The sequence below is a fragment of the Macaca nemestrina genome, chromosome 13, assembly GCF_043159975.1.
Source record: "Macaca nemestrina isolate mMacNem1 chromosome 13, mMacNem.hap1, whole genome shotgun sequence".
In the NCBI taxonomy this organism is placed as follows: Eukaryota; Metazoa; Chordata; class Mammalia; order Primates; family Cercopithecidae; genus Macaca; species Macaca nemestrina.
Genome location: NC_092137.1, coordinates 15,528,248 through 15,555,874, shown reverse-complemented (window position 1 = coordinate 15,555,874; position 27,627 = coordinate 15,528,248). Strand labels below are relative to the sequence as shown.

Below are 27,627 nucleotides of genomic sequence, written 5' to 3'. Positions count from 1 at the left end.
TTAGACACAGTGTCTGCACCCAAATGGCTCCAAGTGTAGTAATGGAGGTGTGATTTAAATGACTGTTATGTGATAGAAGGTAGAGCATGATTAACTTCTTGCCCAGGAAGTTAGCAAGACAGAATATTTGTACTGTTAAGGACCTATTGGAACCTTCTGCCCTGTTATTTCCCACTTGTCCTTTAGAGGCTGGAAGCACTCATTGCAGTTCTTATAGTTCTTTGAACACACCATTTACAAACTCATCTCTGTGTTCTTGTACATCATGTTGGTTTAGAATGCCCTTGGCTTAGAACGCTCTTTACCCAACCCCTTTATCTGTCTGGGAAATTGTTTAATGGATGAACCTTTTACTGGTGCTATGCTGTGCAGCCTTCTTTGACCTCTTCCTCCGTGCAGTTAATGTGTCTTTTAGGCTGCTTTTGTACCTAACTGAAAGGTTTCTGAAGAGGTCTTGTGCAGTGGTGGTCAGTGCTTACTGGTTATTTTACTTGTGGTGGACTCTGCTCATATTTATTCCTCTATATGAATGCATATCCCTGGCTGTTTGAGCAAAGGAAGGTACAGAAGGAATGCAGGCCCCCTAACCGGCACACCATATGTGGTACTGGACAAAAGTGAGAGTTAAGAGTTATGCTCAACATTGATTTCCAAAAAATTAGAAGTAGTTTACTAAGAGGTTTCGTCAGTGGCTTAGCATATTCCTCATTGGTTATACGCAGTTTAGTGAATGTTAATGGTGTGAAAGGAATGTCTCAAGATTATATAGTTTCTTTTGAGCAAAGGTTAGTTGAACTTGATACTCCTGATTCTAGACCCATCATTTTCCTGCTATTTTCCATAAAATTTGAGGTTGAAGATTAATATGACTTGGCTCTGTGTCCCCACCCAAATCTCACCTTGTAGCTCCCATAATTTCCACGTGTTGTGGGAGGGACCTGGTGGGACATGATTGAATCGTGGGGGCGGGTCTTTCCCATGCTCTTCTCGTGATAGTGAATGGGGCTCATGAGATCTGATGGTTTTAAAAAAATGGGAGTTTCTCTGCACAAGCTCTCTTTGCCTGCTGCCGTCCAGGTAAGATGTGACTTACTCCTCCTCGCCTTCCACCATGATCATGAGGCCTCCCCAGCCATGTGGAGCTGTAAGTCCAATAAAACTCTTTCTTTTGTAAATTGCCCCTTCTCGGGTATGTCTTTATCAGCAGCGTGAAAATGGACTAAGACAAAGATTATTGGGAAAGATAATCTTTTTCTTTCTCTTTCTCTCTTGTTTTTGTTGAGGGGAAGTAAAGTTTTGCTAATTCCCATGTCGTGTGCTTTAGTGTAGAGGATTTACTTTGTATTATAAAAATTCCATTTTACTGTATCTTCATGGGATAATTTGAAAATATTTGCTTCAAAATTTTATTTTGAAATTAAGCACTTAAAAGTCAAATAAATATTCTGTATATTTAAGGATCTAATGGTTACCATTGCATGTAAATATTCTAGGTGGAGGAATTTAATGCAAAAGCAAGTAACATTAATGATATAAATTATTTGCTACAGTGTTAGCTTCTATAGACTAAATTTCTTAAAAAATCTAATAACTATTTTAGTGGTAAGTCCCAGTCCAAGAATACTTAAGATATAATCATTAATGTATACACAACCTCAAAATATCACAAGGCACATTATATGATAATTTCCTTTTCAGTATTTCTCTAGACTTGTGGGTTGATGCAATGTGTTAAAGCCAATTCACTGTTTTTTTTTCCCCTAGACTTCATTAACTAGAGAAATTTATGTGCATAATTTGGGATATTGTATCTTGATGTTCTTCTTTTTAAGTTAAAAAAAAAAGGGAGAGAGAAGGAGAAGTACAGAGAATAATATAATATACAGATGGTCCCCAACTTGTAATTTTTTTAACTTAAGACTTTTCCACTTTATGGTGGTGCAGAAGCAATACACATTCAGTAGAAACTGTACTTAGCATTTTGATCTTTTCCTGGGGTAGCAGTATGTCTAGGATACTCTCGTGATGCTGGGTATCGCAGTAAACTGAAGCTCCCAGTCTGCCATGCAACCACGAGGGTAATGTGATCAGATCATGAGGCAAGCAAACTATACTCTATATACTGTGTTGCCAGCATTTTTTGGATATTGTGTTGTGTGTTTTGACATCCCATCACATGTATAAAACACCCAGTTTTCATTTACAGTATTTTCCATTTACAATAGGCTTATTGGTTACCTGATCATAAGTCAAGGAGCATCTGTAAACCTACGTACCTACTACATGCAATTAACAAATATTAAATGTATCTTTCTTTGACCTAAGATGTACATGTACGTGTGTGTATACTCCCAAAGATATATAAATATCAGAGACCGTAATACAAACAACATTCCCTACTTCCATTCTTTTGTCTCACTTTCTCCCCTCTGGAAGCAGCTGTCATAATTTTGGTGTGTGACCTTCCAATATATATTTTTGTATTTGTTCCCTTCACATTGTATATGTTTTCCTGAACACTTTGTTTGGTTATTTGTCCATCCCTTTTAAACATTTGAAATATTTCTAATTTTTCAGCATTATAAATAGTGCTGTGAGGATCAAAAAACTACCTATCGAGTACTAGGCTTGTTACCTGGGTGAAAAAATAATCTGTACAGCAAACCCCTGCGACACACAATTTACCCATGTAGAAACCCTGCACATATACCCCTAAACCTAAAATAAAAGTAAAAAACAAAACAAGTTTCACACTAAACTTTTTTTTTTTTTTTTGCCAAAAGATGAATATACCCATACGAGAATTTCTCTATAGTTTCCTTAGAGCAGAGTTTGTGGGGTAGTTGGTTGTGTGCGTTTATTTGATATTGTCAAGTTGCTCCAAAATGATTGATTCAATTTGCAATCTCTCCAGTAGTTTATAAGGGTTGCTAGGTCCCTGAACATTCTAGAGGGTGATTGGTGTAAATCTGTGTTGTTTTAATTTGCATTATTGGCTTTTGGATTTCTTTTTTTGCGTTTTGCTGTTGCTTATCATTTTTCTACTTTTCTTTTGGACATCTTTATAAATTCTGCCTACTGATACTACTAATACTTTGTTAGTTCTATGTGTTGTAAATAACTTCTCCCAGTCTTCATTTTTTTTTTTGTTTTGAGATGGAGTCTTACTCTGTAGCCCAAGCTGGAGTGCAGTGGAGCGATCTCGGCTCACTGCAACCTCTGCCTCCCAGGCTCAAGCGATTCTGGTGCCTCAGTCTCCCAAGTAGCTGGGACTACAGGTGCATGCCACCACGCCCAGATAATTTTTTGTATTTTAGTAGAGATGGGGTTTCACCATGTTGCCCAGGGTGGTCTCAAACTCTTGAGCTCAGGTGATCCGCCCACCTGGGCTTCCCAAAGTGCTGGGATTACAGGCCCGGTCTTCATTTTATGAATGGAAGTTTTAAATTTTAATATGGTCAAATTCGAGCGAGATTGTCTTAATGATGGCAGGGCAGGAAAATGTTTACAGGTCTAGATGCACAAAGCCCAGCTCATAAGTGAAAGATTGATCAGCATGAACTGAGTTGGCTCTTCTTAGAACTTTTGTTTTCCCATGGGAATTCTGTGTTTTTCTAGTTTCATTATATCAGTGTGTTCAATTCCATGAAAAATTCTTACAGGATTTTATGTGAAATTGCATTCAATTTGTAAATTAAGAGGAATTGGCGTTTTTAAAATATCCACCAAAGGAGATAGTATCTCTCCCTCTTCATTCACCTCTTATAATTGTCACAAGCATGAAATTTTCTTCTCAATATTTCTTTAAAAATAGCAAGTTCTTGGCTTAGCATTGTCTTGTCCATTTTAATCAGTGTGACTCCAACTTTCCCTGCCTCCATTGCCATGACCCTTCCCTTCTCCCCACCTTATCTCGTCATATCTTACTGCTGAAACGTACAGTGAGGACAAGCAGTGAGAAGATGGGTGTCTTTGTACCCTCTTCACTCTGTGCCTCCTAATGAGAAATGTGGACATTCAGTTCACAGCCCCTCAGCAAACATATATTGGGTATATTGTGCTGACTTTCAGACTCTTCTCTTTCCCATTGACTGACATTTTTTAAAGTTACATGGTTTTACCAGTGGAACTTTATTTCTCCTCACTTCTGGCCAATGTTGCCCTGGAAGCTGTTCTGAACACTGTGATCATGATGGAGCATGTTTATTTGGCCAGTCATCACCATAACCCTGCTTTTACTTTTACTTTCTTAATCACTTGTAGATTAGTTCTAGTCAACATTGTGTGTCTTATTAAATAATAAAGTAATGGAGTCTGAATTGGGGTTGATACCCCTTGGGGATTTTGTTTGTTTGTTTTGAGAAAGTCTTACTCTATCACTTAAGCTGAAGTGGTGCCTCGATCTTGGCTTCCTGCAGCCTCTGCCTTCCAGGTGGCTGGGACTACAGGCACGCACTGCTGTGCCCAGCTAATTTTTATATTTGTTGTGGAGACATGTTTCCCAGGCTGGCCCCTTGGCATGTATAACTAAAGAAAAACCGATTCGTAGATTTAGATTGGCTTATCATCTTCAGAGTGGTCTGTCATCTTTTGTGCCAATAATTTCATGCTCCCATGTGTTCTTCCTTTTTTGTGTGTGTGTGTTTTAGAGAGTGAGCTTTTAAATGCAGAGAGCATGACTTGTTCATCTTTGTACACTCAGTGCTCTGCACATTGCCCTGCACTCAGCAGCTGCCAGTTGCCTGTTTTGTGAAGATGTTGATTCAGTTATCTCCATTTCTTCCCCTTTAAACATACTCGAGCACCGGTGCCTACTTGGATGTGTGAACACATATGCATTCTTAGAGCTGGAGCATCAGTGTCCTAAAGCTGCTATCTGTCTGATTGGAACAGCACATGATTTGTTTCATCATTCTGCTGCTTTCCTACTTATTCTTCAGTCTGGCATGAATGGAGGAAAGGCTGGGAACAGATACTGAATCCCTTTTGTTCTCAGGGGATCTTAATGTTTTGTAGCCAATTTAATCTATGCATGGCTATACTACTTATCAGAATTCATAGAGAGGAAGTGTCTTCCAATACCCAGGACATAAAAAATCTGGATTATCACTTAGGTCTGTAACTCCTTCAGTAGTCAGCCAACTTAAAGTTTCATACATATGTTAACATAAATTTAATTAGTAGAAATTATATATTATAAATAGATTAATGTTTATTATATGTTTTTAACACAAATATATACATTGGACATTGATCAAAGTGACGTTATTTCAGTTATCAAGGAACTGTTTTACAGTGGCCTTTTGGGAATTTATTGAATTCTCAAATAGTGATTTTTTTTTTCAAATAGAGGTTATTAGTTTTTAAAGGTATGTTTTAGGAATCACATGTTTTCGGATTGAAAAAACATTGTGATTAAATTCTGAACTTTGGATATTCCAGATTACCCCTTTTGTTTCTATTTATTCAGAGGATTTTTTCCTATCAAATGGACTTTTGAGAAAGAAATTTATGTAAAATTTGAAGCATGTATAAAAGTAGAATAGTATACTGACTCCTTAGTGTCTGTTACTCAGTTTCAACAGTCAGCTCATGGCCAGTCTCATTTTACCTGTATACCCAGCCATTTCCCTATCCACCCTTCCCAGACATGAGCCACTGCACCCAGCCTGTGTTTTCTTTTAATTCATTGATCTGCTCTCCATTTCCTCCTTCTATCTGTGGCTCTTTTGCTTTGATTTTGTGTATGTGGGTTCTGAAAGAAAACCCAGGCCATTTATTTTTTAGTTTCTCACTGTCTAGCTTTTGTTGATTGCATCTTTGTAGTGTTGTTTATTTTTCTTTTTTCATCAATATTTTCTCCAAATTGAGAGTTAGAATCTGAGGGATAATATGATTTTATCTGCACTAGATATATCCCCCCTTTTTTTGGGAAATAGTTTACTGTAATAGAATCATTTGAGGAGAATGAATGCTCTGGGCAAGTAATACTTATACTACTAGCCAGACTTTGGACCACAATCTCTTTTGCGCTGGTGAGCAGGGTTAATTACTTGTTAGCTCTAAGGATTTGCTTAGGGTAGGAACAGCCCAAATAGGTTGCTTCAAGGCATCATCTCAAAGTTTTTTGCTTCCGATTTGCTGAGATGAAAATTTGTTAGAGCCACATATAAAGGCAGTAGGGAAAAGGCTTTGTGTGAAGGCTCAAGTTGTGTTTCTGTGAAGAAAGTGCATTTAAATTACTTTATGGATATTGAGATTTTGAGTTGGGCTACACTTCATAATTAAATCTAGAAGGATTTTGTACGGTTTTGAAAAATTTGGATCTAAGAGTATATGGTAGAGATGAGTTCTTTAATTGTTATTATTAGCTTAGTTCAGAAACACTTTAGAAAGTGAGTAGTCAGATGTGAAGAGGGCTTTTGGTGGCATTAGAGTGTGACAGGTCATCTCAGTTTTGGGACTAGGAAGGAAAAAAGGTATATATTCATTTTCTATGAATAACAAACTTGGTGATATAACACAAACTTACCCTGCAGTCCTGGAGATCAGAAGTCTGAAATGGATCTCACTGGGCTAAAATCAAACATATCCTCAGGGCTGTGTTCTTTTCTGGAGGCTTGGGGAGAATCTATATTTTTGCCTTTTCCGGCTTCTAGAAGCTGCCCAGATTCCTTGGCTTGTGGCCTCTTCTACCTTCAAAGCCAGTTGTGGCCAGTTGAGTGTCACATTACATTACTCTGACATTGACTCTTCTGCTGCCTCTTTCTACCTTTAAGGATCCTTGTGATTACTTTGGGGCCACCTGAATAATTCAGGATACTCTCACTATGTTCAAGTCATTTGGTTAGCAACCCTAATTCCATCTATAACCTTACATCCATGTAATAGAACATACTCACAGGCTGCAATGATTAGGACATGGGCATCTTTTGGGGGCCATTGTGTGACCTGCTATACAAGGTGAACAAAATTAACAGAAGCCAGGTGTTGCTTTCTACAATAATATAGTGCTTTTGACTACCTTGGGCATACACCATCACTGGTCTTGAAGGCTCAGTATTGAGAGCTCATGGTGTTATGTCACGAGGTACTGATATTTATAATTTTATAACATTTAAAGTTAGCTTTAGTTGACGTAAATTGTAACTGAATTAGTCTGATATGCCAACTCTAAATAACTTTATGAAGTGTTTTCTTTGACCTTTCAATTTCTATGTAGAAACATACATTTTTCAAGATTTGGTTTTTCTATGGGTATGGCCAAGAAGGAGGTAAACAGAACTTTCAGACATTTTTTCTTTCTTTAGACAGATGATTATGATGTCTGTTATACAGGTCCCTGCCAGAAGTACTGAACATAACTTTAAAAATTGTGACTGTCGGGGTTCCTTTATTAAATAGCTTTGTTTAGGGTGGTTACACAGTAACGTCTTTTAACTTTTAGTATATGTTAGGCTGTTTGCCATGTTGGTAACTGGCCTCCAGTTGTGAATGGAGTGTAACAAGCAGCAAAGTGAACCAATCATAGTGTGCAGCTAAACTACCGACCAGTCTTATTTTTGTATAATTATTGCTCTGTGGTTCTTTCGCATTCGCTCTCTCCCGGGTGTCATTTCTTTCTAGCATTCTGTAATGGCTCCCTCATTGCATCAGATATGTTGCCATAATTAATGCATAATGTATCTGGGTGAGGCTGCACATCTATTAACGTTTATTGGTGTTGATACAGTTTTTTTGATATTAAGTTGCCAGCCTTAAGTTTTTTCTTCATTTCTATGTTCCCACCTGGATTTCAGGTGCCTGAATATATAAGCCTTAGTATACGGTGAAATTCAAATTGAAAAACAGCTTGGTTTTCTTTTAATTGTTTGCTCTGAAATATTTACCTTCTAGGTTTAACATATATTAATAGTACTTTGTAAATTTTCTTTATCAAGGTGACTGTTTCTGCTCTTTGTTTTGCTCTTATTTACATTTGCAATTTATCGATTTTTAAAATTTTTTTCTTTTTTAGACTTTTGTTGGTCGGTGGATGTGAAACTGCTGAAGTAGGCATGTCAAAAGCTTCTAGCTGTGGCCTTTCTGCCTGGAGAGTTCTTTCAGGATCTCCGTATTACAAGCAGGTTACTAATGGTGGAGACAGGGTTACTGCGGTAAGTATGAGTTACGAGTTATGGCACTTCACTTTGCTGTGTGTCATTTCACTATGCTATTTGTCTTAGATAAATACGTCCTATGTAAGGTATAGAGGAAGAAATAATTTCGTCTTAAATGAGGACAGTGAATTAATGCTGGTATAATTTTATTTCTTTCAAATAGCAAATTCAACTGAGGCATGTTGTATTTAACTTGGAATAATTTTTAGTGGTGACATTTTCAGATATTAGAAAACCAACCTGACAGTAGTCCCATTCCTTGTATTTGCTTGTTTAGATGTAAACATGTATTAAGTGCTTTTTAATGTGTTGGCAACTATTCTGAGTGCTTTTTATATGCTCTAACTCGTTTAATTCTAAGTAACCCTTTGAGGTAAATATTGTTACTGGCCCAAGTCTGTTTGAGGAGGTGGTGAGTGAACTGTAATTAAGTAAGTTGCCCTGGTCATCCAGCTAGCAAATGGTGGAATTAGAGTCCAGATTTCCATATTGTTCCATATTTATATGGACTATTCATCTATCCATTCATTCATTCTATACTTATGTATTGAGCTTCTGTTTTGTGTCAGGCAGTCCTTGAGGCTATAGTAGTCAGCATAGGCTAGGCTCTATTTTGATAATTCAGACAATCAAATGAGCAAATGCAAAGTCTTGACATTTCTGTGGCCTATCATGTTCAGATTTTTTCCTTATTTTGTGGCAAAACCTGCTGTTGAGATCATGACTCTCCTGGGCAGCTTGTTTCAAGTGATGATTAAAAGATCCGTGGAGAGTGGTGACCTTTTGAGCTCCCACTGTCTCAGTTTATGGTCTTAGGAAGGGAAGGGAGGATAAAAGTTGGAATTTTTATTGTCTTAGACCAGAAGTGACATTGGTTCTACTTACAGTTTATTTATTGTATTATGGCCCCCCCCAGCTTCAAGGGGCCTGGGAAATAGTTTTCTGTGTGTCCAGAAAGGTATGAAAAACTAGGTACTGGTAAAGAGTAATTATGTTTACCTCCTGGCCACACTGCAGTCTTACATATCTTAGTTATTTGTGTAAACTGTATGAAAGTGAACACTTGGGCCGGGTGCAGTGGCTCATGCCTGTAATCCCATCACTTTGGGAGGCCGAGGTGGGCAGATCACAAAGTCAGGAGTTCGAGACCAGACTGACCAACATGGTGAAACTCCGTCTCTACTAAAAATATAAAAATTAGCTGGGCGTGGTGGTATGCACCTGTGTGTAATCCCAGCTACTCAGGAGGCCGAGGCAGGAGAATTCACTTGAACCTGAGGCAGATATTTTAGTATTTTAGTGAGCTGAGATCTTGCCGCTGCACTCCAACCTGGGTGACAGAGTGAGACTCTGTCTCAAAAAAAAAAAAAAAGAAAAGAAAAGTGAGCACTTGGTCAAAATTATACAGCTTGGCCTTACCATGTTACTTAGGGGGCACTCAGATATTTTTTCAGTGAGGGAAGAAATCTAGAAATTAAATTGAAACACAACATAATCAAACATGTTATGCATTCATCTTGATAATTAGTTTGCCTAAAAATATATTGATTTCAAATTATGTTCTAAAACAACAAACTTAAAGATTTTAGTATTGAAAATAAACTAATGAAGATGTACTTTTGAAAAGAAATCTTTAGCAATTATAGTAATCCTCTGTGAATTTTATTTTTAGCATTTAATATATACTGCAGTGTGTGATTGTGATTTAACCCAACAAAGTAGTAGTTTCTTTTTCTTTAAATGAAGTCAACTTACTGGTTTATATGGCACCAGACATTAAACCAGTTTGTACGTGTAGAACAGCTTATGCAGTGCTGTGCATATGCCTTTCCTTCTATTTATTATCCATCTACCTAGTCTACTGGCCCTTTATTCTCTCTGCAGAACCTAGTAAGGAGAACAGTTGGTGTATTATTGGCCACGTTTCACAAATAAGGAGCCCAAGGCACAGCAGAACATAATAACTGAAAATAGAGGCATGAGATGGGCCAGATCTTCTAGTTTCTGTTCTGCACCCCCCACTGCATCAAATTATGTTCATATCAGTGGCACTAATATTTGCTGTGATGATTATCCCATAATCTATAAAAAGTAAAGTGAGGTAGAAGTTACTCGTACATATTGGACACATTAGTTCATATCTGTAGGAATTTAACTATGTTTTTCTCTCTGATTTAGGTCATATCCAGCTTGTAGTTTTATATGCAGGCTGTTTCGGGGCAGATCTTAGAAAGAGTTTGAGGAAGTTTCTCTTAGCTCTGTCTAAAGTAAGCATGATGTCTGCAGCTTTCTTGGCTCACTGCAACCACCGTCTCCCGGGTTCAAGCGATTCTCCCATCTCAGCCTCCCAATTACCTGGGATTACAGGCACCCCCTATCATGCCTGGCTAATTTTTGTATTTTAGTAGAGATGGGATTTCACCATGTTGGCCAGGCTGGTCTTGAACTCCTGATCTCAGGTGATCTGCCTGCGTTGGCCTCCCAAAGTGTTAGGATTATAGGCCTGAGCCAACATGCCTGGCTAAGTCTGCACCTTATTTTCAAATGATTCAGTTAAAAAAAAAGAAAAAAAAAATTGAAAGTATATGTGTCTGTATACATATATACACACACACATAGAGATAAAGCAAATGTGACAAAATGTTAATAACTGGTCTAGCCAGGTGAGAGGTATACTTGTGTTTCATTGTACAATCATTTCAACTTTTCCGTAGCTGTGAAATTTGTCAAAATAGGGTTGAGGAGAAAAGGAAAGTTGGTGCATGTAGAGGATATAAGGAGAGGTAACATAGGTAAGTGGTGACAGTCCCTTTTGGTTTGGTGTAATCAAGTGTTTATTTGGATGAGCAAATGGGAAGTCACATACCAAGGAACGTTTTTTCACCTTGTTTTCTTTGAATTCTCCTGTGCTTTCCCTTTGCACCTTACTGAAGTATTGGAATCTGCTCTGCTATGTATGGTCCTTCTCCTTGTGGCCTGAGGCTTCGATATTGAAGTCTTTTAAAAGAAAATTGCTTGTGCACTGACAAAATAAGTGGGAAAAATATTGAATTGCAAATTGAACGCTCTGCTGTATGATTAACTTCTTGAAATGCTGCAAGTGTATTTTAATTATGTTAGTGGCTGTGTCTTGCAGCTAAACTTACAGTCATTCTGCATAGCCTTCCCTTACCTCAAAATAATTTGAGGTTATTCGGGATTAGCTCTTTTTGTCAGGCAGCAGACATTATTCTCATTGAACCTCCTCTTACTGTTTGTTTCAGGTTGCTGTTGTCTTGGTGTAGGTATTGACTGAAAAATGCTGCTGACACCTCGTAGCCTCTCACAAGGCTGCTGGGTTGTAAAACAGACTATGCAAAATTCAATGTGTGCATTGACCCAAGTTTCCAAATTAATGTTAGTGTCATCTATGTGAGATAGTTTTATTTATTCATTTGTTCAACGTTTAATCACTGCTCCAGGTGTTTGGAATGTAAAATTACTGGTAGCAGCCCTCAAGGGATTCATCGCATGTTGAAAGAACAGCTATGTCTCAAATAAATGCGATAAGCTAGAACAGGTACCAGATTAGAATTCAGTAGCTGGGACAAAGGAAAGACTCAGGCTGTGGAGTCAGAAGGCTGGTGTTTGAATTCCACCTTATCCCTTGCCACTGTAAAGGCACTTGATACACTGTAAGATCTACAGTGTTATTGTTGTCTGTGTTTTTAAGATCAAAATTTTGGAAAACTGTAAGAATGAACAAAATTGACTGAATTTTTATTATTGCTGCTGCTGCTGCTGCTTTTTCAACATAGGAGGTTGTTGTGGAAAGAACATAGGCTTTTTGAAATCCTATTTCCATGGGAAATCCTATTTCCTTGAAAAAACAGAAGTAATCAGGAGGGATACTTCTGTAGGATCCCACAGCCCGCCGGCAGCCGTGCCCGTGTACTGTAACTTTTCTTTGGTCCAGACAGGAACTGTCCTTGCTCCGGCTAAGGCCGACCCCTGTGTTTGTCCGCTAGATCTCCCACTCTTGTTTATTGAAGGATATTCCTCTTACATCAGGAATTTTGTTATCTCTTAGGTTTATCAGCACATAACATGCTTTTATTTTTCCTCTCACAAAAACTCTTCAAACTTCACCTTGCCCTCTAGCTACCATCCCATTTCTTTTCCTTTCCCTACAAAGTTCAAGAGTTGTCTGTACTTGTTTCCAATTCCTCTCCTTCCATTCTCTCTTGAATTCACTTGCATGGAGATTTGCCTCCATCATTTCATGGAAACTATCCTTATTGATATTATCTATGTCTTCCAGCATTTTACGAGTTTGTTTTTTTGGTATTCTTTCATTTCTACTAATTGCTTAAACAAAACCCAGCTTATTCTGCTTTCCTCTTTCTCTTTTTTGTTGTTTTATTTCTGCATTGTCACATACGTAATATTTATACATTGGTGTCTACTTTTCTTCCCAGCTTTCTTTAGTCTTAGTCATTTATTTATGTACTTTAAAATGCTTACTCAGTTCTTTTGCTGAAGTTCTCCCAGTCGTATTGTGGTTGGATGAAGTTATTTCCTAGTATGTTTTGAGAAGGGATCATAGGTGATGAGTTTCTTAAGTTTTTGTATTTTATGTTCAAAACTGTTTTGCCATAGCCTTGATATTTGAGGGAAAACTTGTCTGGCTATAAAATCCTTGGTTCGCCTTTTCTTTCATTAAACTTTTAAAAAATGCTACTCTTGTTTTGCTTTGTATGTGGGGTTTAAAAAGTCTGATGCAATCAAATTATTTACCCTTCGTATGTTATTAGTCAGTTTTTCTTGCAGGTCTTTATTTTCTTTATCTTTGAAATCTAATAGCTTCCTAGGATATTGTAGTTGATCATTCTGAGTTTAAATTTCCTAGGTATGCATTGGCTCTTTTAGTGTGTAGATTCAGTTTTTTTCTGTTTTTATTTTTTCCATTTTCTGTTTCTGTAAAGTTTTCGTGGATTATAGTTTAAATATTCTGTGCTTTGGTTTTGTTTATCTTCTTCAGATTCTATGGCAATCCAAATGTTACTGCTTTTTACTATATTCTCTTTCCAGTAGTTTTTCTTTACTCTTTTTACCTCTTCCTTTTATCTCATTTCCTTTTCACTTCTTAACTCATTTTAATTTTTTTGTTGTTTTCATGTCTTCCTTTAAAGCCCCTTATTAAATTATCCTTTGAATACCTTGTATTCTTTAGTTTTTGGATAATTTTGTCTTTTTCTTATATTTCTTGGCTGAATTTATTGAGCTTTTTATTATTAATTCTTTTTCACTTTTCTTGTCCAGTTCTATTCTCAGTTACTGAATTTTTTGATGGCTTTTCAAGTTGTCCACATTCTCAAATGCTTGTCTGACTATATTTAATCCCGTTTGGAGTGCTATGTTAAATTTTTCTTTTGCTTCATGGTTGTTTTTTCAGCCATAATTTCCCTTTGTTGACACGTGTTGACTTTTGTCTTCTCATGTCTGCAAAGTGTTTGTGACTCTCTTTCTTGTTCATTTTTATGATATTGGAATACTTTACAAGATTCGTAGGTTAATGGTGCCTTCTTTTGTCAGTATAGCAAAGTTCATATACCTTACTAGATTTTTTTGGTTTTGTTTTGGTGGCAGGAGGGGGCGTGGATCTTCTGATGTTGTGGTTGTCTACTGTCTTGCTGCACACTACATTTGCCCCTTTGCTTCCTTTCCCCCTTGCCACCCCTTTGGCAAAAGGCACTTCTTCCTATTTGCCATTTTTCTCCCTCAGAAGCTCTGTGTTTGGAAGCCTGCCTCTTCACATCATGCCCACACTTAGGTCCCTTCCCTGTAGGCCATGTCTGATCAACCTGGATGCTGTTATAGTATTTTCACTCAGAGTGGACTTAGTCTTTTTGGTGGCGGTTTTGGTTTTAAATGGACCTTAGCCATTTTTGCTAGCTCCCCTCTGTCCTTCCCGGGTGTTTTTCAATTTGCTTTTGCTCACCACCACACCTTGTGGCAGGTCACAGTGGGGGTGAGTGGGGACATAGGTTTTAGCAGGAGCAATGGAGATGACACACTGGGATTTGGTGATTTCTTTCTTTTTGCTTACAGTTACTATAAAATTTTATCTTCAGGCTAAGCTGAGAGCATGGTTTTTGTGTAGATTTATCTCCCTTTCTTGTTCTTACTTTTTTTGGAGGAAGTATTTGGAGATGTGTATCAAGGCTGTCCCTAATGTTTTCAACTCAGAAGTTCTGGCTATTGTGAATATTGTTGCTGTGAACATTCATGTACAAATATTTGTTTGAATGCTTGTTTTCAAATCTTTGGTGTATAAATCTTGGATGGAATTGCTGGGTCACATGTTAGTTTTATGTTTAAGTTTTTGAGGAACCACCAAACATCTTCCATGGTGACTGTACGGTTTTATGTTCCCATCAATAGTGTATGAGGGTTCCAGATTCCCTACACCCTCAACAATGTTATTTTCCATTAAAAAATATAGTTTCTAAGTTTAAAGACAAAAATTGTCATGTGTTATATTAAGTTATTTTATTCACTGATTTCTAAAGATGAAGTTGTTGTTGTTGTTGTTGTTGTTGTTTTTGGTGTTTTTCAAGCATAGAATCAATTGTTAATAGATGAAATTTCTTTGGGAAGTTTTTGCTTTTTCTGTACTGATGTTAGGATAAAATGGCAACCTTGGGCAGCCTTACTTGAGAAGAGCTTTCAGTGGATTCTGATTTGCATAAATTTTACTGGTTATATAGTTAAAAAAGCATTTGATCATGGAGGTATTTTGTAAGATTGTACCACTTGGTGGATTTTTTTTTTCTAAACAAAAACAATCTCACCAAGATCCTTGACACCTTATTGGTGATTTTCTTTAATCATTAAAAAAAAATACTAAATTTGCTATAGTTTTCATTTCATTATAAAAGGACATTTTACAATGATAAGTCATTTCAATAATCTTTCTTCATATGATGCATTTATTTCGCAGGCACCGAAGACACTGGGATTATTAAGGATGTTAAGCATCAAGTTTTACAGTCGCCAGGGACAAGAACAGGTAACGCAAATTGGCTTAACTATGGTGGGCTTCTCAAACATTTTTACCTGGAAGTACCTTTAAGGTCAAAGCTGAATGAACCTTGAATTTTTTGTATCTTCATCTGAGTGTATTCATGTACACTATGTGACTATATGCATTAGTAAGAATTCGTAGAGCTGTTGCTGAATATTTGTATATTTTACTGTGTATCAACCTTATCTTAAAAGAAAAATAATTATAGAAGATATACCCAGCCTTCTTGGGGGTCTGGGCATATAGCTCAAGGAATTCTCCTAGAAGCATTATATATATATCTTTGAATTTCGTATTTTATCTTTACAAATCTTGTGAATTTTGTATTGTTGTTCATAATATATCCTTCTTTGGCTTAATATTAAAAAAAATTCTTCCCCAAATCTGAGATTACTGATGCTCCAAGAAGAAATGTGCCTCTTGACCCTGGGTTTTAAGTACCATTGTTTTACTGTCTTGTTACTTAGCTGGAAAAGCATGGATCCATGGCAAGGATGTTAGATAGTTACATCCAGATGAATATCAGTGATACTCAGGAACTGCCTCTGCGGGGTGGTTACATTTGTTTCTCTGTTTGACTTTCACAAGAGTCTGGACCTACACTGGGGAATCAAATCATACTCTTGTCTTGTAGGGGAATCAAATCATACTCCCGTCTTGGGGGAAAATCAAATAATCTAATCTTTTTCACTGCTTCAATTTCTTTCCCGGTAGAACCTACTGATATGAAAAGTCAGGCCTTCATATCTGCAGATTCTATATCCCTCAAATGCTGTAGTTTCAATCCACAGTTGGTTGAATCAGAGGATGTGGAACCTGTGGATATGGAGGGCTTGACTGTACTGTACTTTTTAATCATTATTTTAGAGAGTACTCCTTCTACTTATTAAAAAAAAAAAAGTTAACTATAAAACAGCCTTAGGCAGGTTCTTCAGGCATTGCAGGGGAAGGCATTCTTATCATGGGAGATTACAACTCCATGAGTATTACCGTCCCTAAAGACCTTCCAGTGGGACAAGATGTGGAGGTAGAAGACAGTAATATTGACGATCCTGACCCTGGGTTGGCTTAGGCTCATGTGTGTATTTGTGTTTTAGTTTTTAACAAAAATGTTTAAAAAATTAAAAGCATAAAATAAAATGCAAAAGTTTATAGTACAAGAATGTGAAGAAAGAAACATTTTTTTATACAGGAGTATGTACAGCGTGTTTGTGTTTTAAGTTAATGTTATCACAGAAGTCAAAAAGGTAAAAAAATACAAAGTTTATAAAGTAAAAAAGTTACAGTAAGAGAAGGCTAATTTATTATTGAAGAAAGAAAGTTTATAAAATGAATGTAGTAGAGCCTAAGTTTACAGTGTTTCTAAAGTCTACAGTAGTGTGCAGTAATGTCCTGTCCTAGGCCTTCCCCTTCACTCGCCACTCACACACTCACTCACTCACCCACCCGCCCACCCACCCAAAGCAACTTCTAGTTCTGCAAGCTCCATTCATGGTAAATGCCTTGTACAGGCATTTGTTACGTTTTATACCATTTACTGTACCTTTTCTGTTTTTAGATACACAAATACCATTGTGCTCCAGTTGCCCAGAGTATTCAGTAGAGTAGCGTGCTGAGCAGGTTTGTGGCCTGGGAGCAATAGGCTATACCACCCAGCCTAGGTGCGTAGCAGGCTATCCCATCTAGATTTGTGTAACTGCACTCTGTATGATGTTTTCACAATGACGAAATCACCCAATGACGCATTTTGCAGAACATCTCCCTGTTGTTAAGTGATACATGACTGTACTATAATTTTAGAGCTGAAAGAACTCATAGGGCTCATCTAATACTTCCTTATTATTGTGAACACTTTGACAAGTATTTTCACAGGATCTCACAGGAAGTTTGCATCACCTACGCTGGCATTATGATGCCTACTTTTTATTAATGAAGAGATTAAGACCTCAAGAGAAATGTGTGCCTAAACTCACCTATCCAGATAGTGTCAGAGATGTGTTTGGTCTTCTGTTGGTTTGTCATCCAGCGCTTGTTTTCACCACTTCTAGTTGGTTATTGTCTTAAACCTTTAGTTGGTAATTTGGAAGAAACAAAAACCAAGATGTGTTTCAAAGTAGCTGAGATGATAAATTACTTAATATCTTAGAAAGAATTATCTATTTTACTACTCAAGTTTGGCAGCAATTATTTTTCTCTTAAAATGTGTTCCTCTTAGCCTGGGGTGGTGGCTTACTCCTGTTATCCCAGTTCTTCGGGAGGCTGAGGTGGGAGGATCACTTAAGCCCAGGAGGTCAAGGCTGCAGTGAGTCATGATTGTGCCACTGCACTCCAACTTGGGGGACAGAGTGAGACCCTGTCTCAAAAAAAAAAAAATGTTCCTCTTAACAACTAATATCTTTACAACATGGGCCTGCTTTCCTGTATAACCGTATTATTAATATTTAGTTCATTTAAAAAATTTACTTATGAAACTCTAAAGTAACAACACTGAGATTGTATAGTATTAGAGGTAATATACATAAAATAGGTAAGACAGTGATTGTCGTATTGCAGATACTCAGCAAATAATAATGGTGACTGCTGTTATCTCTGTTAATTTCTTTGTATCCTGAATTATAGAATTAATAATTAGTAGTCCACAGGTACTTTTTGAATTGTGGTTTGTTAGACCCAAAACTTACGTGGCTTTAAAAAATAGCTTCTCATTGTCTGGCATATAATATTATTTTTTTGTTTGTTTGTTTTGAGACAGAGTCTCGCTCTGTCGCCCAGGCTGGAGTGCAGTGGTGCGATCTCGGCTCACTGCAAACTCCACCTCCTGGGTTCACACCATTCTCCTGCCTAAGCCTCCTGAGTAGCTGGGACTACAGGCGCCCGCCACCACACCCGGTTAATTTTTTGTATTTTTGTAGAGACGGGGTTTCACCATGTTAGCCAGGGTGGTCTGGTTCTCCTGACCTCATGATCTGCCGGACCTGGTCTCCCAAAGTGCTGGGATTACACGCATGAGCCACCACGCCTGGCCAGTATTATCTTTTAGAAGAGTATATTAAAAATAAGAATTATTTATATTATTTTATAAAGGATATTGGCTTGGAATTTTTTATTTTTACTTTTCCAAAAAGCTTTTTTCTTTCCTTCATGCATTTACAGTGTTTTTGTCACAGGTTGTTAATTGGGCTTTTGAGGCTGACTTTGTTTTGATTTGAACGATAGATTTCTAATTGTGTGTGTGTGTGTTTGTGTCAGACTTCTAAAATATAATGGGCTAGAATATCTAGTAAACTTCTTGAGGGTGGGGATTTATGTTTGTTTTGTTCATTGCTGACTTCCTACAGTGTAAAACAATACCTGGCACCTAATATTTAATATTGAATATATAATATTCAATAAATGCTTGTGGAATGTTGGAAGAGCAGCACTTATAAATTTGCCTTTTATTGATCTGAGTTTTTTTCTTTAAGAATATGTAGTACTTCAGAATGTTTTGAATGTATGCACTAGAAAACTACTTTCTTTTTAATACAGTTTATGTATTTGAAAGTTACAGGAAATGGTAAATCACTCATTTTTAATTGACTATTAAATTAGATGACAGGCAATTAATCTCAGTACAAAGGTCTGATGTTTAACATTCTTAAAAACCCTGTCTTGGAAAGGACAGTTAGTTAGGAAGTTTTATTGCAATGTTTGAGAGAAAGTACAACTCATTCTCCAATTATTGTTGCCAGTAGTAGAAAGTGTTAATAGTTTATTTTTGTTTGTTTGAGACAGAATCTTGCTCTGTCACCCAGGCTGGAGCACAGTGGTGGCTCACTGCAAGCTCTGCCTCCCGGGTTCACACCATTCTCCTGCCTCAGCCTCCCGAGTATCTGGGACCACAGGCACCTGCCACCATGCCTGGCTAATTTTTTGTGTTTTTTTGTAGAGACTGGATTTCACCGTGTTAGCCAGGGTGGTCTCAATCCCCTGACCTTGTGATCCGCCCACCTCAGCCTCCCAAAGTGCTGGGATTACAGGCGTGAGCCACCATGCCCAGCCTTTAATAGTATTTTTAATGAAGAAAGAACAAATGGATATTGGAGCTGGTGGAATAGAGTGAATTGCAGCAGATACAAGTCATATTCAGTCTTTGCTATCAAGCTGTATTTCATGACAATTTCTTTGTGTTCATATTTTAACAATTCGTGCAGTTTTCCTTAATAAAAGATGACTGTGCCTTCTCAATCAAAATGTTTTAAAATAGTCTCATTTTCTTTTTAAAATTTTACTTTTTAAAAAAAATTTAACTTATTGTAAGTTCAGGGATACACGTGCGGTTTATTATATAGGTAACCTTGTATCATGAGAGTTTGTTGTACAGATTATTTCATCACCCAGATATTAGGCCTAGTCCCATTAGTTGTTTTTCTTCATCCTCTCCGTCCTCCTACCCTCCACCTGCTCATAAGCCTCAGTATGTGTTGTTCCCCTCTGTGTGTCCTTGCATTCTCGTCATTTAGCTCCTACTTATAAGTGCGAACATGTGGTATTTGGTTGTTCCTGCATTAGTTCCTGCATTAGTTTTCTGAGGATAATGGCCTCCAGCTCCATGTTGCTGCAAAGGACATAATGTTGTTCTTTTTTATGGCTGCATAGTATTCCATGTATGTACCACATTTTCTTTATGCAGTTTATCACTGATGGGCATTTAGGTTTATTCCATGTCTTTGCTATTGTGAATAGTGCTGCAGTGAACATATGTGTGCATATGTCTTTATGACAGAACAATTTATATTCCCCAGTGTATTAGTCCGTTCTCACACTGTTATAAGAACTACCTGAGGCTGGACGCAGTGACTCACGCCTGTAATCCTAGCACTTGGGAGGCTGAGGCAGGCAGATCACTTGAGGTCAGGAGTTTGAGACCAGCCTGGCCAACATGGTGAAACCCCTTTTTTACTAAAAATACAAAAAAATAGCTGAGTGTGGTGGTGCACACTTGTCATTTCACCTACTTGGGAGGCTGAGGTGGGAGGATTGTTTGAACCCAGGAGGTAGAGGTTACGGTGAGCCAAGAATCGTGCCACTGCATTCCAGCCTGGGTGATGGAGCAAGACTATCTCAAAATAAATAAATAAATGAAAAGGAACTACCTGAGACTGGGTAATTTATGAAGAAAAGAGATTTAATTGACTCACAGTTCTGCAGACTTAACAAGAAGCATGCCCGGGAGGCCTCTGGAAACTTACAGTCGTGGCGGAAGGGGAAGAGGAAGGAAACACATCTTTACCGTGGTGGAGCAGGAGAGAGACAGCGTGCAAATGGGGAAGTGCCGCACACTTTCAATCCATCAGATCTTGTGAGAACTCACTATCATGAGAACACCAAGGGGAAATCTACCCCCGTGATTCAGTCACCTCCCATCAGGCTGCTCCTCCAATTTGACATGAGGTTTGGGTGGGGACACAGATCCAAACCATATCACCCAGTAATGGGATTACTGGTTCGAATGGTATTTCTGTTTTTAGGTCTTTGAGGAATTGCCACACTGTGTTCCACAATGGTTGAACTAATTTACGCTCCTACTAGCAGTGTGTAAGCATTTCTTTTTCTCTACAACCTTGCCAGCATCTGTTATTTTTTGAATAGTCCCATTTTAAATGTTTATATGCAGACACTGTGTATATGTATACATATTTTTATTACTGGGACAAACATATATATTTTAATTATCTTTTAAACCTCACAACCCAAAAGGTATAGTATTATCCAAATTTTATAGATTAGAATCAGATTAAAATTAAGTGAGGTTTTATAGCAAGTGGAACTCTAGCATCTGTGGTAGTTTGATACTATATTGCTGCCATGTTCTTTTATGGGCCCTCCAGAGGGGAAAGTTGGAATAACTTAGTGGAGAATGGGTGAGCTACTTCCCATTTCTGTACACCCCTACATGTACTTTATACACTCAGTAAATGTTTTTACCGATCACCCATTTTGCAGGCAGATTAGTTACAGCAAATCAGTGGAGGAAATATATACTATATTTAGGGGAAAAAGTTGTAAAATTTTAATTCCTTTAATAATTTGTTAGAAAAGCTTTTAAAAACATATCTTCTGATAGAGTTGGTTCTTAGTTATTATAGATAACATAGAAGTACACTATAGTAAGATACAAGGAAATGTTTTACTAAGTTTTTGTCATTAAAAATAATTTTAATACCTACTCATAGGTGTTAGTAGGAGTAAATTAAATGTGTGTTCTATGGCTTTGGGATGCTATAAACATCAATATATTCCATACTTCTTAATGTATAAAATATGAGTATTTTCAGATTTTCAATACCTTTCAGATCCCAAGAAGTCCTAAGCTGGCATCTGTAGCCCAGTTCTCCTCTGCTCTTCAGATTTGTATACCCTGCTGCTCACTTGACAGCTTCAGTAGGATAGCCTTCAGGCATTTTAAATCAAACATTTCCAAAACAAAACTCTGATAGCTTCTCATTTTTCTTTCCCTAACCATTTCTGCCTTAGACTTGATTGCCTCAGCAACCCATCCTTTTGGCAAAGGGAGATACCTGAAAATTATTGCTGATACCACCCAGTCCTTCATACCCCCATCTAATCTAATCTAACACCTTTGCTACCAGTATCATCTTCAGAGTGTACTTGGAATCTTTCTACTTCTTTTTTCTTCTATGGCTATCACCATCGTATAATTTTTCATCTCTCCTAGGTTAGCAGATACTTAATCAGTTCCCCTAGCAACCTTAGTGACTTAAAAAATGTAAATCAGATAAGCTCACTTTCTTGCTTGAAGAAAGCCTTCAGTGACTTTCCATTGAACTAAGAATGATGACAGAATAAAATGTTTAACATTATCCAAAAAGACATTACATAAGCTGGCCCATGACTGTCTCTGCAGACTGATCTCATACCACTGGCTCATTCTCTTTTAGTTATGTTGGCCTTATCTCAGCTCATCAAGGGTGCCACGTTCGTTTCTTTGTGGATTCCATTTTTTTCTGTTGGGAATGGTTTTATCTTATTTGTCCTCATTAATTTAATTTCTTCTCATCTTTGGGCATCAGCTCTATTTTCATATCCTCAGATTCCTCTTACAGTCCTTCAATTTAAATACAGTTCCTATTGTTATTCTCTCTTAGAGCACCCTGTGCTTTTCTTCCATAGTAGTAATCACAGTTTGTAATGTAGATTTATTTGTTAGTTTATTTATTTACCTAATCTGTGATTTCATGGCTCCATGAAGTTAGGGTCACATCTGTTTTACCTAGAAAAGTGCCTGGAATTTCTCGCTCCTTTGCAGAGAGAAATTAAATCAGATTCCCGCTAGCTTCTTTTTGCACCTTCTTCCTCCCTCCCTCTCTCGCTCATTCTTTTCTTCCTTTCCTCCCTCCCTCTTTTCTTGTTTCCCCTTCTCCCTCCCTCTCTCCCATGCTTTCTTCCTTCCTAAGCTTTTACTGTGAAATATAATACAGATATAGGAAATTGCATCAAACAAATGTATGGTTTAATAAGCAGTTTGGGGACAGCTTTATTGAAATATTCATATGTGGTACAGTTTACTCATTTAAAATATACAATTCAGAGTTTTTTAGTATATTCACAGAACTGTGCAATGATTTCAAGAATCAATTTTAAACGTCTTATCGCTCTGGGAAAAAAACCCTGCATCCCTTAACTATCACCTGCAACACTCTGTCTCCCCAAGTTGTAAGCAACCCCTAATCTTTTAGTTTGAATAAATTTGCCTATTCTGGATGTTCTATATGAATAGAATGATAAAATATGTGGTCCATTGTAACTGGCTTTTTTCACTTAGCATGATGCTTTCAAAGTTCACCCATGTTGTGTGTATCAGTAGTTTATTTCTTTTTATTGCTGAGTAATAGCCCATTGTGTTTGTGTATGTGTGTGTCTGTATATGTATGTGTGTGTGTGTGTATGTATATATATATATATGTATGTGTGTGTGTATATATATATATATATATATACATACATACATACACACACACACAGAGTGTTTTCTTTATCCATTCATCAGTTGGACATTTGGGTTGTTTCTACTTTTTGGCTATTACAAATAATGCTGCTGTGAACATTTGTGTGCAAGTTCTTTTGTGAAAATATCATTGAATTTTTCTTGGAGTGGAATTGCTGGATCTTATGATAACTTTGTTTAGCCATTTGAGGAGTTGTCAGGCAGTTTTCCAAGGTGGTGGCACCATTTTCTGTTCCTCATGTCAGAGTATGGCATTTCCATTGTCTCCACATCGTTGCCAACACTTGTTATTATCTGTCTTTTATTCTAGTAATCCTAGTAGGTGTGAAGTGCTTCTTGTTTGACATTGAAAAAGTACATAACCTTATAACCATTATCCAGGGAAGAAACAGGACTCTGCCAGCTACCTTCTGTGGACTCTGTCACAAACACAGTTCCCACCCTCCCTCCACAAGCAGCCATTATTATGGCTTAGGTTTATTTGTTTAATGATACTTTTATCATGCAATTGTTCATCTCTAATAATATGGCTTTTTTTAAAAACAAAACTGTGTGTTTTAAGTCTCTTTTTCTCTATCTGCTGGTCCCTCCTCCATATCGTCTTTTTTTCTCTTAAAAATTATTTGTTGAAGAAACTGTTTTTTCATTTTACTCATTGCATCTTTATAGTGGTGTTTTCTTTATTCTTTTGTCCTTTTGTGTCCATGTGTTCTTATAAATTAGTAGTTGGATTTAAAGATCATGCAGATTTTTTGTTTGCTTTTTTAGGCAGAAAACTGTATAGGCGGTAGTGTCTTCTTTTATCAAGAGGATCATATCTGTTTTTGATGATATTAGTATGGGACTTACCCTGTACAAGTGGCTGCAGGCCGGTTAGTTCTGAGAGCTTATAGAGCACCGATTGCTCCAGAGTCTCTTGTCTCCCACTATTGGAGTGTGGATAACTTCCCCCAGTTTCCATTTATGTGAACAGTACTTATCAAGTGCCTGGTCAGCATTTTGGCAAGAGACTACTCACCATTTTCTGTGCAATGCATTGAGGAAATTGCCTATTGTGAATGCCAAGAGATGTTCCCTGCGTGTTAGGAGAGTTATTGTATTGCTGCCACAGTCTTGTCAGGTCATCTGGGGCATCCCACATGAGTATCTGGGCTTTGGCTGCCTCCTCAGGAAAATGAAAAAAGAGCGGTGAAAATGCAGAATTAAAGTGGAAGATTACAAGTGGAGGTACACATCAGAGATACCTGGGAGTTTTCTCAAGGAACATATGCCTGTGTTTTTCCAGCCTAGATTTCTATTTATCCTAAGTACTGGGAGTGCAGCAGGTGTCCATTTGATCCTGATATCCTCCTTTTTTGGGGAGCATCACTATTTATTGTCTTATTTCAGCTCCTGTATTCCAGCACTTATATAATGTGGATGGAGTTTCTATACTCAGGGAGCACATAAAGTGATTAATGAGGCTAGATAAAGTACTACTTAGAAGTTAGAAGAATTAAGTATCAATGTATGACCCTAATATGAAAGGTCTTACTAAAGTTCAAGTGAAGAGTGCCAAATGAATGAGATATGTTGTTGGAATTTACGATTAAGATGTGTTATTATGGATTCAGGTAGAATCCAATCTTCATACTAACTTCTGTATTTAGAAAGCTGAGTTATATGATAAGTACATTAAATGACTTTACATACACCCTAATTTTATCGTTGGGGTAATCTCATAATGTATAGGTGTTGTTATTTTTATTTCAAAAAGAGAGAAAGTTTCTCTTACTTATGATAGTTAACTAATGTGCCTAAGGTCACATAACTACTAGTGGCAGAGCCAAACTGAATGTTGTTGACCAACATTTCAGCTGTTGAAATGATGATTAAAATAAAAATGACATTCATAGCTGAGGAATGTGAAAGAAATTTAAGACTTACTTTAACCAAAGTGAAAATTGTGGCTGGGTATGGTGGCTCATGCCTGTAATCCCAGCATTTTGGGAGGCCAAGGTGGGTGGTTCACCTGAGGTCAGGAGTTGAACCAGCTTGGCCAACATAGTAAAACCCCATCTCTACTAAAAATACAAAAATTAGCCCGGTGTGGTGGCAGGTGCCTGTAATTCCAGCTACTTGGGAGGCTGAGGCAGGAGAATCCTTGAACCCTCAAGGCAGAGGTTGCAGTGAGCCAAGATTGCACCACTGTACTCCAGTGTGGGCGACAGAGTGACTCCGTCTCCAAAAAAAGGAAAGAGAAAATTGCAGCCACATATGAATTTTATTGCTTTTACAACTTCTTAATTCAAAGAAGAGAACAAGATTATTACTTACTTGTGCTGAGAAATTTTAATAAGGTATGAAGAATCATGGTTTAAATGTTTGAGGTTTGCTTTTTTTTTTTTTTTTTTTTTAAGCCAGAATCTTCCTGTGTTGCCCAGGCTAAAGTACAATGGTGTGATCTCGGTTCATGGCAACCTCTGCCTCCCAGGTTCAAGCCATTCTCCCACCTCAGCCTTCCACGTAGCTGAGATTACAGACACTTGCCATCATGCCTGGCTAATTTTTGTATTTTTGTAGAGATGGAGTTTCACCATGTTGACCAGGCCGGTCTTGAACTCCTGACCTCAGGTAATCCACCCGCCTTGGCCTCCCAAAGTTCTGGGATTACAGGCATGAGCCACTGCGCCTGGCCGAGGTTTACTTTTATTGTGATATATAGTTACTTGAAAAGTCATATCCTCGCATTTCCAACGCACAAACTCTGGTATTCTCTCCCTTGCCCTCTGTATTAGTCTATTTTCACACTGCTATAAAGAACTATCTGAGACTGGGTAATTTATAAAGAAAAGAAGTTTAATTGACTCACAGTTCCACATGGCTGGGGAGACCTCAGGAAATTTACAATCATGGTGGAAGATGAAGGGGAAACAAAGCACGTCTTAATGACAGTAGGAAAGAGACAGAATGAGGGCGGAACTGCCGCACACTTTTAAACCATCAGATCTCATGGGAACTCACTAGCATGAGAACAGCATGGGAAAAATCTGTCCCCATGACCTAGTCACCTCCCACTAGGCCCGTCCCCTGACATATGGGGATTATAATAATTCAAAATGAGATTTGACTGGGGATACAGAGCCAAACCATATTACTTATCAACAGACACTCAGACTCCCTAATACCACAGACTCTGTTCATAGAATTTAGCGTGGATTTTCTAACTGTGGCTTGAGATTTTGGTCCACAGTTACTGTTGGGATGATGAATTATTCCCTGGGCCAGAACCCCCCTGCATGTTATATAGGAATTCAGAAATGTTTCTACGGACTGGGTGCAGTGGCTTATACCTGTAATCTCAGCACTTTGGGAGGCAGAGGCAGGCAGATCACTTGAGGTCAGGAGTTTGAGACCAGCATGGGCAACGTGACAAAACCCCCTCTCTACAAAAAGTACAAAAGTTAGCCAGGCATGATGGTGCATACCTGTAGTCCTGGCTACTCAGAAGGCTGAAGTGGGAGGATCACTTGATCCTGGGAGGCAGAGGTTGCAGTGAGCCAAGATCATGCCAGTGCACTACAGCCTGGGTGACAGAGCCAGACCCTGTCTCAGAAATCAATAAATAAACGTTTCTACAAATAAAGAGCAGAGTTTTATTTCAGAAGGAAAACACTGTATTTCCAACATAACCTAAGTGTCTTGAGCATCTTGAGTGGCTACAATCCAATTACTACTAGTAACTCTATCATCTTACTATGCATACACATGAATGTTCAATAGATAACTTGGGACTTCAAAGAAATGTATACTTGATGTGTATTTATAAGCAAAATAATGATGGGGATTTGCTTTAAAATCCTCTGCCATGGTGGTGATTGGGGAAGGATAAAGGAAACATGCCTGAAAAATGTCAATATTTGTTGCAGCAGGTTGGGTATGTGGATATTTATTACACTATAATTTCTACTTTTGTGTGTAAGTGAAAATTTCTACAATAAGATAGTTCAAGAAAGAAATACTACATTTTGAGTGTGGATATCATGGCATCTAATGAAAATAAGGGGATCAAGTATCCACCATACGAAAGCAAGTGGGAGCATTCTAGTTAATACAATTTATTGTTTAAATTTGCTGAAAGAAAGAAGCAAGTGTAGAGGAGGAACAGTAGCTTTTCTCTTTCCTTTCTTAGATTCATAGATGAAGCTCCTATCACAAAACACAGATTAGCAAGAGAAACATACTGATAGATTTAATGTAAACTTCATGTGACATGGGAGCTCTCATAAGGAAATGAAGATTCAAAGAAATGGATAAATCTGTGTATTTTTCTTTCTTTTTTTTTTTTTTTTTTTTTTTGAGATGGAGTCTTGCTCTGTCGCCCAGGCTGGGGTGCAGTGGAGCGATCTCAGCTC

The 27,627-nt window shown here is 37.7% G+C and overlaps 1 protein-coding gene across 2 annotated transcripts in view; it reads left to right on the top strand.

Annotated features, from left to right (window-relative positions):
- The window catches only part of LOC105486455 (NBAS subunit of NRZ tethering complex), a 390,628-nt gene that overhangs the window by 44,407 nt on the left and 318,594 nt on the right, over positions 1-27,627 (top strand). For both annotated transcript variants that reach the window (XM_011749319.3, XM_071076257.1), the window contains exons 10-11: positions 8,018-8,156; positions 15,142-15,210. In XM_011749319.3, coding sequence (XP_011747621.2) covers positions 8,018-8,156; positions 15,142-15,210 — 208 coding nt within the window. The remainder of the gene's footprint in view (positions 1-8,017; positions 8,157-15,141; positions 15,211-27,627) is intronic.